The sequence below is a fragment of the Sciurus vulgaris genome, assembly GCF_902686455.1.
Source record: "Sciurus vulgaris genome assembly, chromosome: 14".
Classification (NCBI taxonomy): domain Eukaryota; kingdom Metazoa; phylum Chordata; class Mammalia; order Rodentia; family Sciuridae; genus Sciurus; species Sciurus vulgaris.
The window spans coordinates 46,424,475-46,440,919 of NC_136475.1; the positions used below are offsets into that span (position 1 = coordinate 46,424,475).

The window sequence follows — 16,445 nt, forward strand, 5'->3', positions numbered from 1 at the left end:
CAGGGCTTTGTGCTTCCTATTCACTTTAAATTAAAACTTCTTCAGTGTGCTAAATTATGAATATATTGAAATCAAGTTTAAATGATCAAAAATATACAGTTTGTTTTTTTTACATATTTTAATCTTAACTTCTTAAATCTACTAATAGTACAAACGACAAAACATGACACGGGTGCATTAGTTATGAATGTCTAGAGAACTGGTGAATACTATAGCTTGTAGTTGTGAAGTAAAGCTATTATTTTACATCATACTGATATCATTTATCATTCTTAGTTGTAATTTCATGATGACATCCATATATTCTTTCAGAATGAAATATTTTGGCCCTAATGACAGTATTAGGAAAAGATGACTACTTTGATTTATCTGTACTTTTGATATATGAGAGGTTAAACTATGCCAGGTATGGCTTTCAAGTGCTGGGGATGCAGAAGGAGGCAAAACAATATATGCTACAAAAAAAAAAAAAAAAAAAGGATGAAAAGGGAATGATGCAGAGAGAGAAGGAAAAAGGTGCAGTTTAAAACAGGTAACATGGAGAACTCACTGACATGACTCTTAATAAACATGACACTTAGAAAAGTGCAGAAGACTGTAATGGTGTCTGGCCAAAGAATGTTCCAGATCTAAGAAAAAAACCTTGAAGGTCCTAGGTTGGAAATGTGCCTTGTGGGTTAAGAGATAATATCTAAAATGGATAAATCAAGAAATAGCAGGATAAGGGTTTTATTTAAAAATAAGGTAAATACTGAAGAATGAGTGAAAATTTAAATGTGGTTGCTTCTTAGCTCAGGACTCTGCAGAGTGTCTGGGAACCTGCTGTATTTCCTTGTATGCTTTTTTTTTTTTTTTTAATCACCAACTGACTTTTTAAACCATATAATTGTACTGTTTTGATATTTACAAATATAATGTCTGAATAAAACATATATAGGAAGAATTAAGACAAGTTTTCAAATAGGAAAACATTAAAGATAAACAATTAACCATAACAGTCAAAAAACTAAGTGATACTAACACTGGTGGGGGAGTAAGGCTAGGGGCCATAGAGGCAAGTGTCTAGGGGATCAATTAGTATAATCTTTGTGTTGTTCTAAAACTTCAATATTGATAACTTTAAATACTGGCAGAGAAAAATACACATAACTAAGAATTAGCAGTAACAATTACAAATAAAAATAGTGCATACAACTTGCAAACATAGAGAAGAAAATTATCTAACAAAGTTGGGAAATAAAAGAAGCAAGACTGGTGCAATGGTATATGCCTATAGTATGCCTATAATCCCTAGCTGCTTGGGAGGCTGAGGTAGAAAATTCAGAAGTTAGAAGCCAGCATGGGAAACTTAGACCCTGTCTCAAAATAAAATAATATTAAAAAGCTGGGGATCTAGGTCAGTGGTAGAGTGCTTGCTTAGCATGCCTACCTTCAATCCTACCTTCTTTTTTTTACTGAAAAAAAGTATGATGTCCCCAAAAGTGCATGTGTGAGACAATATAATAAAGTTTAAAAGCAAAGTGATTGAGTTATGAGAGCCTTATTCTAAATAGTGCATTAGTTCTCTAATAGGGATTAACTGGGTGGTAACTGTAGGCAGGTAGGATGTGAGTGGAAGAGGTGAGGCATGGGGGATGAGTCTTTAGGGTATATATTTTGTTCTTGGTGAGTGAAAGCTCTGCTTCCTGGCACCATGTCCCCAGCTGCTTTCCTCTGCCACACTCTTCTGCCATGATGTTTTGCCTCACCTCAGGCCCTGAGGAATGGAGTCAGCTATCTATGAACTAAGACCTCTGAAACTGTGAGTGCCAAATAAACTTTTCCTCTGTGACATTGTTCTTGTCAGGGCTTTTGGTCACAACAGCAAAAAAGCTGACTAAAACAGAAATTAGTACTGGGAGTGGGGCTGTTGCTGTGACTAACCTGACCATGTGGTTTATAAGCTTTAGGGCTTTTTGGCATTTGTGGGAGGAATTTTAGAAAGTTTAGTGATGCAAGCTGGAAAAACATCAGAATGTTAAGTGGAACTTAATGGGAAATTCTGGTGGAGTTCAAAAGACAAGAATGCTAATAGAACTGTGGATAGTAAAGACTAGGCTCATGAGGTTTCGGAGGATATTAAGGGCACTATTGGAAATTGGACTAGAGGTCATTCATGTTATGTTCTGGCTAAGAAGTTGTCCGTGCTTTCCCATGTCTTGAGACTTTCTGTGAAGCTAAATTGAAAGATGATGGAGTTCTTAATCTGGCAGAGGAAATTTCAAGGCAGCACAACATTCAGATAGTGGCATGGATATTGCTGGCAGCTTTTAACCAAATTTACTGTGATAATTAGGAGAAGAAAGCAGAGCAGAAAGCAAAGCAGAAAGATTTGAGCTGGGTGTGGTGGTGCATACCTGTAATCCCACAGCTTGGGAGGCTGAGGCAGGAGGATTGTGAATTCTAAGCCAGCCTCAGTAACTCAGTGAGACCCTGTTTCTAAAAAAAATATAAAAAATAGTTCTGGGGATGTGGCTCAGTGGTACAAAATAAAACAAAAACCCTGAAAAACTTACAGTTTGGTCAGAAAACTATAAGTAATAAGGGTAACACTGGGGCTAAGGAAGTTGTAGTTGTTAAAGACGTCACAGTCACTAAAGGAACAATAAATACTTCACCTAAAAACAATAGGAAAAATGGTTTGAAGATATCTCAATTGGCAGGACCATAGCCATCTCAGGCTCAAGGCTGTAAAACCAAAAATTCCTTTGAGAAGAGATCAGGGAGGCACCTGGCTTTCAAAGGAGGACCTAGGAAGTTGTTTCACCATCCTCAGTTGCCCAGGTACTCAGAAGTTGTCGTAGTCATGGTTCCTGGAGGATTGCTACTGCTGGAGCTGGTGGCAGACCTAGTAGTCAACCACATGGTGCTGATTCTGCAGGAATGCAGGATGCTGGAGTTAGGGGGTCATAGAGGTTTCTATCAAGATTTCAAAGGAAGGCCAGGGAGGCGAGGCAAAGTGCAGCAGGGTCCTCGTTCCTGCAGGCTGCTCCTGAGAGAGTGATACATGAATATATGAGAAGGAAGACAAAGCTGCAAGGAGAGTCCCAAAGAGATGCCAATACCATGAATGTCTATCAAGGAAAGCTGTAGGAATAGAGCAGCAACAAGCCAACAGAGAGGCCATGTGGCTGCAACCAGCAAGATCATAGGAGCAGTCAGTCCTACACAAGCCCTTTGGAGAGCATATCATGATGCCATTGCCCCAGATGCTGAATGTGGAACTAAAGGGCTTGTTCGCACAGCTGGATTTCACTCTTGCTTTGGTCCCATTTCTTCTTTCTGTCCTCCTATTTTTCCCTTTGGAGTGGTACTGTTTATTATGCCTTTATATATTGGAGATACATAACTTGCCTTTGACTTTTACAGTGGCTAACACTAAGAATTTGCCTTGAGTCTCAGAGGAGACTTTGGACTCATACTGCTGGGACTATGGGACACTTGAAAATGTATTTTGCATTGTAAGATGGGTATGAGCTTTTGGGGCCAGGGACAGAATGTTATGGTTTGGATGAGACGTCTCCCAGAAGCTCACACGTGAGACAATGCAAGAAAGTTTAGAGGTCAATTGATTGGGATGAGTTTTAACCTAATAAGTACATTAATTCCCTAATAAGGATTACTGGGTAGTTAACTGTAGGCAGGTAAGTGTGGTGGGAAGAGATGGGTCATGGGGGATGAGCCTTTGGGGGTATATATTTTATTCTTGGTTAGTGGAGCACTCTCTCTGCTTCCTGGTGCCATGTCCCCGGCTGTTCTTCTCTGCCTCACACTTCTGCCATGATGTTCTGCCTCACCTCAGGCCCTGAGGAATAGAGTCGGACATCCATGGACTGAGATCTTTGAAACCATGAGCCCCAAATAAACTTTCCCTCTGCAACATTGTTCTTGTCAGGTCTTTTTGGTCAGAGTAAGGAAAAAGCTGACTAAAACATGGTTAATTCAAAAATTTGTAATAAGATAGCAGAAATATATGAAGTAACAATAGATAAAACCATGGGAAACTAAAACGTGGAACTTTTTAACATATTTCTTTTTGAAACAGGGAGACAAAAAATAAGCAATTATAAAGACAAATTGAAAAGCTATTGTGATAAATCCAATCTAACATACTCTTCAGTATAACATAATTTTCTATTCCATGTTTCCATATGTCAGTATTTCCCTAAAATATCACTGTGCTGCTTCTTTCTCCTTCTTTCCCTCTCTGTTTCTTAAAAGAGTGAGTTAGTTGAATTTGGAAGAAGAAACTGTAACATTAGGTTTTTCAATCCCTCTCTACTCTCACTGGATCTGCCAACCTGCAATAAAGGAACTTTTTGTTCTGTTTTCCTGGTCATTCTATATGTTTGGTGGGTCATTCTACTTGAGGCTGCATAGATGAATTCAAGGGAATATTAGCAAACTCTATAACAGCCCCTAAAAACTAGACTTAAAACTAACGAATTTTATTGCCAGCAAATCCCACCTGTTTGCTCAAAGCTTTCAACTAACTGTCCAATCTCTTAAATATAAGCAGGTAACCAATGATCAGCAGAAAACCAAGGAAAGCCTCTATTAAGAAAAACAGAGATAACACTCATATACCTATACATGTACACACACAAAATAACTAAGAGAAAAAAAAAAACTTAGGAAAATGGCAACTTCAAAACAAAATAATTGGGAGGGATTGGGGGGAAGAAAAAAAAATAACAGAATGAATCCAAAACTATTACCCTAGGTAAATGTATGATTATACAAATGGTATGCCTCTACTTCATGTACAGAGAAACAAGATGTATCCCATTTGTTTACAATAAAAATGAATTAAAAAAACAAAAAAAAATAATTCAGTCATTAATATCCTCAGATTGACAGAAGAAATGATTGTTAGACTAGCAAAAGATGCTATTAAAAAATCTTTAGGAGGGGGAAAGAATCATATCAAGAAGTTTCCAACCATATGCAACAGAATGAAATTAAACCCCTATCTCTCACCCTGCACAAAACTCAACTCAAAATGGATCAAGGACCTCGGAATCAGACCAGAGACCCTGCATCTTACACAAGAAAAAGTAGGTCCAAATCTTCAACTTGATGGCTTAGGATCAGACTTCCTTAACAGGATTCCCATAGCACAAGAAATAAAAGAAAGAATCAACAACTGGGATAGATTCAAACTAAAAAGCTTTCTCTTAGCAAAGGAAACTATCAGCAATGTGAAGAAAGAGCCTACAGAGTGGGAGAATATCTTTGCCACTCATACTTCAGATAGAGCGCTAATTTACAGAATCTATAAAGAACTCAAAAAACTCTACACCAAGAATACAAATAATCCAATCAACAAATGGGCTAAGGAAATGAACAGACACTTCACAGAAGATGTACAAGCAATCACCAGATATATGAAAAAATGTTCAACATCTCTAGTAATAAGAGAAATGCAAATCAAAACTACCCTAAGATTCCATCTCACCCCAATTAGAATGGCGATTATCAAGAACACAAGCAACAACAGGTGTTGGTGAGGGTGTGGGGAAAAAGATACACTCATACATTGCTGGTGGGGTTGCAAATTAGTGCAGCCACTCTGGAAAGCAGTATGGAGATTCCTCAGAAAGCTTAGAATGGAACCACCATTTGACCCAGCTATCCCACTCCTTGGCCTATACCCAAAGTACTTAAAATCAGCATACTACAGAGATACAGCCACATCAATGTTCATTGCTGCTCAATTCACCATAGCCAGATTGTGAAACCAAGCTAGATGCCCTTCAGTTGATGAATGGATAAAGAAACTGTGGCATATATATACAATGGAATATTACTCCGCCATGAAGAATGATAAAATTATGGCATTTGCAGGCAAATGGATGAAATTGGAGAATATCATGCTAAGTGAGATAAGCCAATCTCAAAAAACTAAAGGATGAATGATCTCGCTGATAAGCAGATAAGGACATATAATGGGGGGTGGGAGGGGTTAGCGTTAGGGTTAGGGTTTGATTTAGGGTTTGGGATAAGGAGGGTGGTAAGAATGGAGGAAGGAAGGACTGTATAGAGGGAAAAGAGGGGTTGGAGGGGTGGGGGGAAGGGAAAAATAATAAGAGAATGAATCAAACAACATTACCCTATGTAAATTTATGATTATGCAAATGGTATGCCTTGACTCCATGGACAAATAGAGGAACAACATGTATCCCATTTGTTTACAATAAAAAAAAGAAGTTTCCAGAGCTGAAGGACACAATTTTTTATATTGAATGGGCTTATTATTTACTCACAATATATGGTAATGTACCCACACCAAGGCACATTGTAAAATTTACAAATGTTTAAAGTCAAACAAGATCCTACAAGCTTCCAGAGGGAAGGAAAAACAGAAACAAAAAAATTAGGTCCCACACAAAAAAATCAAGAATTAGAATGGCTTCAGATAGATTTCTCAGTAGTTACAAACCAGAAGACAACAAAGAAATCCACTGAAATTTTTAAAGAAAACAAGTCAACTTGGATTCTATACTCAAATTTCTATTCAAGTTGAGAGAATTAAAAGACATTTCAGGCATTGAGGTCTTAAACTTGATCTGGGGATGTGACTCAATGGTAAAGCACTTGCCTGGCATGCACAAAACCCTGGGTTCAATCACCAGCACTGTAAAAAAGTCTCAAACTTTACCTTCCATGAAAGCCTTTCTCAAGAACTTCTAGAAAATGTGCTCTGTCTCCAGCTGTGTCAAAGAGGTAAATGTGGGTATGAAAACAAGAGAGATCAGAGGACTCCTCAGGAGAATGAAGCTACAACCCAGCATAAGAATTGTGCGCCAAAGAGCAACCAGTTCCTAAATGTACAAATGATACAAGAGACATACCGAAAGCCATCTTCAACAGGCTATCTTCTGTTATACCATATTTTAATCTGATGATGCCTGGGTAAGCCTGGCCTAGAGTTTTATCAATACTTGGTTTTCTGAACCTCGTGCTAACGAAGCCCTTCTTTCCTTCAAACATTGCTCCTTAGAGCACTTGAGAACTCATAGGTGTTCGGCTTTGATTTACTCCTCATAGCTGGAAGATAGCTGCAGAGAGCTTAAAAGTGGAAAAACCTAAGTGGCCTGCTCTCCCTAACTATGTTACAGGCAGATATCCAGTTCCAGCAGCCAGTGCATCTTGCAAAATACACTAACCATGGATAACCTTATGTTTCCCAAGGTTTACTAGAGGGCCTTGCCCAATGACTTACTCAGAAAAGGCATTAATAAATTTCCTTAGAAAATGAAGCCAGACTATGACCCAGATCCTCTATTCAGGTTATCTTCTCTAAGGATACCTCATCAAATAGTGGCTATACTGCCTTTTCTGAATACATCACGTTTCTGCATGCTACTCGTTTATGTGTATATATTTGATAAATCATTTCACTGGAAAAATTGTATCATGTAAGAATGCAAAAATGATTCAATATCAGAACATGAATTTCATTCATCATTAATTACTATTATTAAGGTGAAAAAAATCTAGACAAACTAAAATTTAAAGTAGCAATCAAAGGAAGTTTCTGATAAAGTTTCTAACTAGCATAAAACTCATGGCAAGTATTGCGTTTAATAGAGCAACTTTAGACTCTTAAGCAGAAATATGACAAAAACGCCTGCTACCACAGCTACTGTGAAATATAGACTAGCCATATCAATAAAAGGGAATAAAAAGAATGAGAACCCAAGAGGATGAGAAAAACTATCATTATTTGTATTTAGAAAGACAACTCAAGAGGATCAATATTCATCAAAATATTCAGTATTCATCAAAACGTAAATATAAGATCAGTATACTATATACAATCTATTTCTTTGCACCAGAAATAACAGGATATCACTTTGATGGTAATAACAATTATTAGCCAAACAAAATAAGAAGATATTTTGAATAAATGGAGAGATTACATTCATGAATGGGATGATTTTATCTTGTAAATATGCCAATTCTTTCTATATTAATGTATGAATTAAACCCAATTCTAGTAAAAACCTCAGCAGCTTAGGTAACTTAATAAACTGATATTAAAATTTATATGGAAGAATACAAATTGCTATTTTTAACAGAGTAAGACGAAGAAAAATCATTCACCCATTTGATGGGAAGAAATCTTACAAAGTTAACATTCTATTGTTACAAAGTTAACATATTCTATTGATACGTTAAGAGACAATGTTGGCCTGGGAAAGGAACTGACATATATCAATAGAATAGCTTGTGGGAAAATTGACTGCAGTTCTATTCAGCATACTCAAAAGACACTCACAAAACAATATAACTTGGCACCAAGGATACTTAGGCTGGCAGGATACAGCACACTAAACCACAGCATGCAGAGAAGAGTATCCTCCTTAACTAAGCCTCATGTGCTACCGGAAATACTGTCTTGTAAAAATCACTGCAGGTATGTTCCAAGTCTTTGCAACAAGGAACAAGCTCAGTTAGCAGAGTTATACTTGACTCAGAAGTCTTAAAACCTTTGCTTTTTCTTTTTGTAGTTAAAATCTTGCTGGTAAACTGCTAATATTCCATATTTATTTTAACTCAATAGATTTCCAAGGAAACAGTGGTATGAAAATATAAACTCAAGATAATTTTTTCAGAGAGAGGGAAAGGGTTAACTTCTTTCTCCTTAATGAGTAGATGTAGAAAAAATTGAATTTGCATCTTATACTATAAGGAAAAATAATTCCAAAGACTTAAATAAATGTTCATGGTAAAACTATAAAACTGACAGAAAAACAAGATCTAAAAAACACAAAAAATTGGGGGGAGGGATACTGAAGATGAGAACTAACAAAGAAAAGAATAAATTATTTCCATCATCTCAACCTGACTAGGTAATGAGATCTAGGATATACATAATTTCTTATATAAAGTCAGCAAGAAAGAGAAAAACCTAATAGAAGTGGACAAATTCTAAGTATAGGCAATCCACAGAATGGAAACTCAGAATGACTAAAAAGCATAATTTACCCTGCATAATCAGATAGCACATATTAAGAAAAAGTACAATTTGCATACATCAGATTAGCAAAAATTGAAAAGTAGCGGGTGCTGCGGAAGATATAGAGAAAATAAACCCTCATGTCTTGTCGATAGAAGGAAAACTGGTGCAACCATTCCTGAGAACAATTCAGAAGTTCTTACTTAGTGAAATTAAATATGCATATTCTCAAAAATGTAGCCATTCTACTCTAAGACATATATATATATATACCAAAGAAACTGCTGGGCAGGTTAATAGGAACGTATGTGTGAGTTTGCAGATGTGTGAACAGATAGGAACAACTTAAGTACTTATGACTAGAGGAAAAGATGACTATGGCATGTGAACACAGAAGCATGTTAAATACAATATGAATAGGTTTTGAAAATCTATTTTATGACAGTTACAGAATAAAATTTATACCATAGTATCGTTTACATAAAGTTTAAAAACATAAGCATTATTATGTAGCTTTTCAAGAAAATACATCCAAAATATGGAAGACGTTTTGGAGGAACAAATGCTAAATATAGTATGGAATGAGAAGCATGGAATTGTAGGCAAAGGATAAAATCTATTAAGGTTAAATTAAAATAAGTCTAGACCAGAAAGGCTAATGAAGAGTACGAACAAAGATGACTCAATTCTGAGCACCTGAGATCCTTAAAAAACACTTAATTCACCCAAGCAGAAACTCTTTTAAGACTTAAGTTAGATTAAACATTATTTTTTGAAACATGAAAAACTATATATAGGGCATAACATAGTCCATATTCCACAGGATTCCCTGACCTTTAAACAGTTAATCTTTTCTGATAAGATAAAAAATTATATAATATGAAAGGACATTTCAAGGCAATACTGAGAAAACAAAATTTCTTGTGTTAAATATTTCACTGTGTTTTCTGAGGCTATTCTGGTATTCAGTAAGTTAATTTAAAATTACATTTTCAGAAAAGTTAGTATCTTAGTTTTTAATTAAATGTAATTTTAGTTAAATATATATGCATCTGGAATACTCTGTGACACTTTCATAGGATTAAAAAAGTTTAAAACTTATAAAACTTATAAAATGTAATTACCGTTACATCTCACTTTTGATTGTGCTATGAGTATTTTTTTTTTAAATACTCTTATATAGCCAGAAATGGTGGCGAATGCCTGTAATCCCAGTGACTCGAGAGACTGAGGCAGGAGGATCCTAAGTTCAAAGCCAGCCTCATCAACTTAACGAGACCCCATCTCAAAATAAAAAAGGGCTGGGGATGCGGTTCAGTGGTGAAGCCCTCCTGGGTTCATTCAATCCCTGGTACCAAAAAACCTCCCAAACCGAGAAAACAAAACCCTCATGTGAGGCAGGTGTAGCACCTATCCTCAACATTATCAATGAGGAAACTGAAAAATAAATAGTGAAACTTTGGAACTAAATCTTATAGAAAGTAGTGCTGCCCAAACTAGAATTTAGGTTTCCCAAAACCTAAATTCAAGGTCTTATTTAAGTCACCTGTAGGTAACTTTTATATAAATGCAAATCAAGCATTTTTCTTTAAATCACAAAGAAATAGAATAGTTACATTGGTGTGCAGTAGGTAATATACACAATGATATGAAGAAAAATGGAGACTATATTAATTCCCAAACTTCAGAGTTAAGAGATTGTCTTTTAAAAAGTCAATAAACATATTTTTATTTCTCTAGTAAGTTCATGTTCTATAAAAAATAAAAATTTAACTGCAATTTGTTCTTTTTTCCATTAAAGAAAGCACCAAATAAGGATAGCTGTATTCAAGTTAATGTTTAATTATGACACACTGACAGACTAAATCAAATACTTAAATAAGATGACATGAAAATTTATAGTCTTTGTTACTTTTTTCTTTCTTGAATGGATTAAATGTCATCAGATAAATTAGAAAACTGTTTCTTTTCTGTGACTTATATATTATTTTATTTAACTGAAAATGTTGGATTCAATTAGTATTTTCTATAAAGTAGTACTCTTTAAATGTTTCTAATAATAATAGTATTTTCTTGGCCACTACATTTAATCTCATCTAAAAAAGGCTACAAAATTTCTCTGCTTATTTTAGTTCTAAATTGCTTTTCTGGAGTTTTAATAGAAAGAGAATTGTTAAACACAAAGTTACCAGTTAGATACCACCTGCTATAATTTAACATACTTAACCAAATAAACACTTAAGAAAGGTGAAATTGTTTTCTTTCATTTTGTACTATATTCCTCTCCCTATATATCTTTAATAGCAATCACAAATTCTACCTTAATGGCTCACCTTTTGTAACCTAAATGACAAAACATTTCCACTTATTTATTTCTAGCATTCAGTTTGGATGTCTCAGGACCAAATGTTAATAATTTGTTTTATTAAAAATGTGCTTCAATAACATAATTTCTATAAATTAGTCTCTAACAATTCAAAGGCGAACCTTTAATTATAAAACACAAATGAAAAACAATAATACAAGAAACTTTACCTTCTCAACTTGGGGGCTTAATATGTGGGTGTTAGAAAAACAGGTATAAGATAATAAATTTTACTACATGTTCTTATTTTTTCTGCATAGGGTGAAGATTTTTATTTTAAATATGTTGGTTACCATACTTTAATTTCAAAAAGGGGCTTACTGAGAAGCTGTTAGCAAAGTTCTATGCTGGGTATGTAGTTAGACACAGTTTAATCTGAACTATTCTAGAGTACTTATTTGAAAAACATAAATCTATAAGAAGAAAGATAAAATACTAAATCACAATCTTTATAAAAATTGTTTTTGACAATATTTGTAAATGTATTCTTATATACCTGTATTCCTGATAGTATTAATCTGTAGTATGATCACAGCAAGTGTGTGAATTTTCCAATTTTGTGGGGAAATATTCGGTGTACTAAAACATTTAAAATCATTATTAAGCATAAAACAGTATTATATTCTAAATGGCAAATGGATATTTTACTTATAGTTTTAGGAGTAAAAACTAAATCTAAAAGAAATGCATAGTCAATATGACACATTTTCCATTTTCAGTGTTTAATGACTATCCAGAATATGGAATTTCTGGACTAGGTAGAAGCAGAGACTATATGATTTTTAAAATTTATTTATTTATTTTTTGTGGTGCTAGGGATTGAACCCAGGGCCTTATGCATGCGAGGCAAGCACTCTACAAACTGAGCTATATCCTCAGCCCCAAAGCAGAGACTATAGGAAAAGATTAAAAATCACTACTATTAGAATTGATTATATCATTAAGTACAAACTCAAAAGATTTGAGTCTTTGTTGGAAGAAAATGTAAATCTTTCATATATTCTGATTCATTCAGAATGAAACCAGTCATATTGCAAAGGGATAAAGAATTATACTCTACCATTCTAGAACCACTTCCTTATAAAGCTTCTAGTGACCTTTTCAAGTTGAATTTTTAAAAATACAAGAAAAGATAATAGTATGAATTGTTTGTGGGTAAAAATGTACTACTACATAAAATAAACCTAACACTGGATAGAATTACAGATCAGAAAATTTTTATTATTCAGTTTATTTAAGACTATAATCCATTAGCCTGTTCTCATATTTATTATCACTCAATTTCTGAAGATTTCAAGTCAATCTAGAACTCTTAGAAGTATTAATGATCCCTTATGTTGCAAACCATACATTCTATAGTTCAACAATCTTACTTTTCCAATTAATCTAGGGATTTAAATATGATGAAAATGACAGCTCTCCATAATCTTAACAGCCCAGTGAAATAAACAACCTCATGGTCCAATAAATTGTAAAGTGTAACCAGGTCACTAGACCAACTAGTGTAAAATACATAGAACTTTAATAATTCCCATTTAGAACTTTAATAATTTCTAGCAGCAAAACACCTGGAATAGACAATAACAAATATTTTCTTTCAATTTTAGAATTAATTTCTTTGTAAGAAATAATCTTAAAAAGAATTCCAAAGTATTGTTCAACTGCACGCAAACATGAAGGATATCAAAGATCTTGTTTATCTCCACTTTTCCCTGTGGAATCAGGTGCACTTGGAACCTTACTAGTTTCAACAAAAACAGATTCAAAGGCAGCTTCTTGTTCATCCAAAGAATCGGCAGCCGTGGCTCCTTTAATTAATGTTGGGTTGGTAAAAGATTGTTGCTGCTTAGAAATTTTACTTGATTCCACCGTTTTTCTACCTCTTCTTTTACCAAGAATTTTGACATAATTTGCAGGTATAAGTCCTGTTGTTTGACCATCAAGACTAGCCAGAAGCCAACCTCGCACTTTGGGTTGTTGTTCTGATGGAAAAAAGACAGTTTTGTAATTATACTTTGGATGTCCACTAATATGAATGGTAAATATTATATTAAGTAAAATCTGTATTGCAATTTCACAAATAACATCTAAACAAATAGTTCATGCATGTATATTCAAAATCAAATGCTGAGTAGGCTTAACAGTTCAGGATTCTTTTTCTTTTTTTCTTTCCCAAGGGTCTCACTATGTTGCCCAGGTTGGCCTCAAACTTTTAGGCTCAAGCAATCCTCGTCTTAGCCTTGAGTAACTGGGTCTAAAGGCACATATCACTGTGCCTCACTACAAGTCCATTCTTACAATCTCTATTTTTTATTTTCTACTATTTCTTTTTACCTTGAAGAACAAAACAGTAAAAGTTAACCTCAGTTGGTCTACTTGTAGTATAAGCAGATTCTGTTGTCCCAAAATCTAAAAACATCAGTGTGTTAATTTAAATTGGAATTTAAGGAATATCTAATTCTTTTACTCAATTGGGTAAGTTAGGGGTAAGATTAGAAAATAAATGTCTGCTTTTTCTTTCTTTTATTCCTTTCTTTCTTTCTTTCCTTTTTTGTGAAGAGATGGGGGTCTCACTATATTGGCCAGGCTGGCCCTAAACTTCTAGTCTCAAGTGACCCTCCTGCCTCAGCCTCCTAAGTAGATGGGGCTAGAGGGACATGCCACCAAACTGGCTTTTAAAGATACATACAATTTTATGTAGTCAACTTTCTTTACATAACTCTTGGCCAAAATGTAAATGTATTCCATGTGATTGTGATAATTGATCCTGAAGATAGTGAAAATTAATTTTAAAGATGGGGGGCTGGGGAGATAGCTCAGTCAGTAAAGTGCTTGCTTTGTAAGCACGAGGCCCTGGGTTTGATCCCCAGTACCGCAAAAAAAAAAAAAAAAAAAAAAAGAAAGGGAAAAAATTTGAACACTGAAGGTATTTTTTTTTTTTCCTTATGTAAAAAGTGACTAAACCAGTAAGAGGCAACAAAGTTTCCCTTAATATATACTCCCATGGAAAAGTTAGCCAGAGTGGTTAAAAGCATAGGGTCTGAAGTCAGACAAACTCAGACTCATAGTCCAGCTCTACTATCTCTTAGCTTTATGATACTGGACAGTTTACTCATTCTGAGTCTTAAGTTTCCTCATGTGTAAAATAGGGTTAGGATAACAAAAGGTGACTTTCTGTAATAATCTTGAACCCCCCCCTATTTTTAAGAAATAAATTCACAAATATCCTGGTCATCCTTCCTGGAGAAAGGTGAAGGAAAATATCATTTTGTCTGGAGTCATTAAAAGCTATTAGTAGGGCTGAGATTGTGGCTCAGTGGTGGAGTGCTTGCCTGGCACGCATGAAGCACTGGGTTTAATCCTCAGCACCACATACAAAACTAAATGAAATAAAGCTATTATTAAAAAAAATCTACTTAAAAAAAAAACTATTAGTGACCGGATCCAAAAATAAACCTGAGATGTGTATGAATTTCTTGCTGAGGTTCTTATAATACTTCAAATGATAATTCTTAGGATACTTTGATGGAGTTTCCTTTTTCTTTGTGGTACTTGGGATTGATCCCAGGGTCTCATACATTCTATGCAAGCACTCTACCACTGAACCAGAACCCTGCTCTTTTTAAAAAGTTTTATTTTGAGACAGGGTCTTGATATGTTGTACTGGTTGGCCTTGAACTTATGATATTAAATAATTCCTTCAGTTTACTGGATTTGCTACATTTAGTCCTTAATTCATGTTGTTGCGTGGGGATTAAAAGAATTTGGAATTGAAGTGTCTTGAGTTTACAAGAAAATATATAAACAGTCTTTCTTTATGTCAATGAAATATTATTCGACAACTCTGTTGGGGTATTTCTCCCTGACTTCCTCAGATTTGGAAGGTGAAAAAATGATACAAAAGAGAAATTCCAGTAATGACCTCAAAGTTAACCAACAGTTAACAGTTAGCAGTTTCTAATACTACATTTATAAATAGGAAAAATTCAGATGTGATTCCAATTCATTCATGATTTGTTACCTTTGAGAGCTAAGTTTAGCATATCACCAGCACGGAAAGAAATTTCTTCTTCAGATACAGCAACGAAATCATATTCTGCTCTAGCAACTACATGGTCATCCTCGCCACTTGCCCAGTTGATGTTGTCTATAAGCCAAATTAAGAATTTAAGTTAGTAAAGCATGCAAAAGGAAAATGCAGATCTTTCACTGTCTATGGTTTATAAACTGCATAAATTCATTTACCAAGAAAAAAGTCTTCCATTCCCAAGTAAATTTTATAATGAACACTATGTTAACTTTTAACATTATTGGTTCAATAATACCTCATAAATTCAAATATTTTCTGCAACTAATTTGCCTTCTGCTCCATCTATATTTTTATCAGCATTAGTTGTAATACATCTTAGATTCTGCCTCAGTTGAATTAGTGTTTTTGCCCATAGTTATACCACATAGAATAGTCACTGAGGTTAAGTCACTTCAAATTTATCAATATTCCTCAAAAAAAAAAAAAAAAAGAAAGAAAAACAATGAGCACTGTCAGCATCTATTGGGTCCTTATAAGTTAAGGAAAAACATTCAATTAATTTGCATTATCTTATTTTCTAAGTGCTGGGGATTAGACCCAGGACCTTGTACATGTTAAGCACCTACTTTACTACTGAGCTATATCCTCAGTTCTTCATTTGCTTTAAATTGGCTATGCACCAAATGCTGTTAATTCTTCAAGAAATTGTTCTCACTGAAAGGCTAGTAAGTCTTTTTTTTTTTTTTTTTTTTTGTTTTTGTTTTTTTTTTTTAGTAAGTCTTAAATTAACTTTTTCTGGATATTTCTTTGGCTGTAGCAATCACCATCAGTAAATAGTTTTCCCTGACTTGCTAAAAATGAAAGTTATTTTAGTTGCAGCCTCATTTTCCTTTTCCTTTTTTTTTGGGGGGGTAGGGTAAGGAAATCTATGATGAGATTTCTATTTTTAAAGTTGCTACTGTTTCTGAGTGTTATTTTCTGTGAATAGTGTTCAGACTGGTAATGATGTATATTATATTAATTTATTTAAAAAACATATAGTGTCA

At 34.5% G+C, this 16,445-nt stretch overlaps 2 protein-coding genes across 2 annotated transcripts in view; both read right to left on the minus strand.

The window, feature by feature from the left end:
* SANBR (SANT and BTB domain regulator of CSR) overlaps positions 1 to 15,518 on the minus strand; it is a 72,727-nt gene extending 57,209 nt beyond the window's left edge. Inside the window, exon 1 of the mRNA XM_079109704.1 lies at positions 15,391 to 15,518. The gene's annotated coding sequence lies outside the window, so the exon portion shown is untranslated. The remainder of the gene's footprint in view (positions 1 to 15,390) is intronic.
* PEX13 (peroxisomal biogenesis factor 13) overlaps positions 10,120 to 16,445 on the minus strand; it is a 38,265-nt gene continuing 31,939 nt past the window's right edge. The window contains exons 3-4 of the mRNA XM_079109725.1: positions 15,391 to 15,516; positions 10,120 to 13,351 (exon numbers count right to left, since the gene is read on the minus strand). Of these exons, the coding sequence (XP_078965851.1) occupies positions 13,053 to 13,351; positions 15,391 to 15,516 (425 nt within the window). The 3' untranslated portion in view covers positions 10,120 to 13,052. The remainder of the gene's footprint in view (positions 13,352 to 15,390; positions 15,517 to 16,445) is intronic.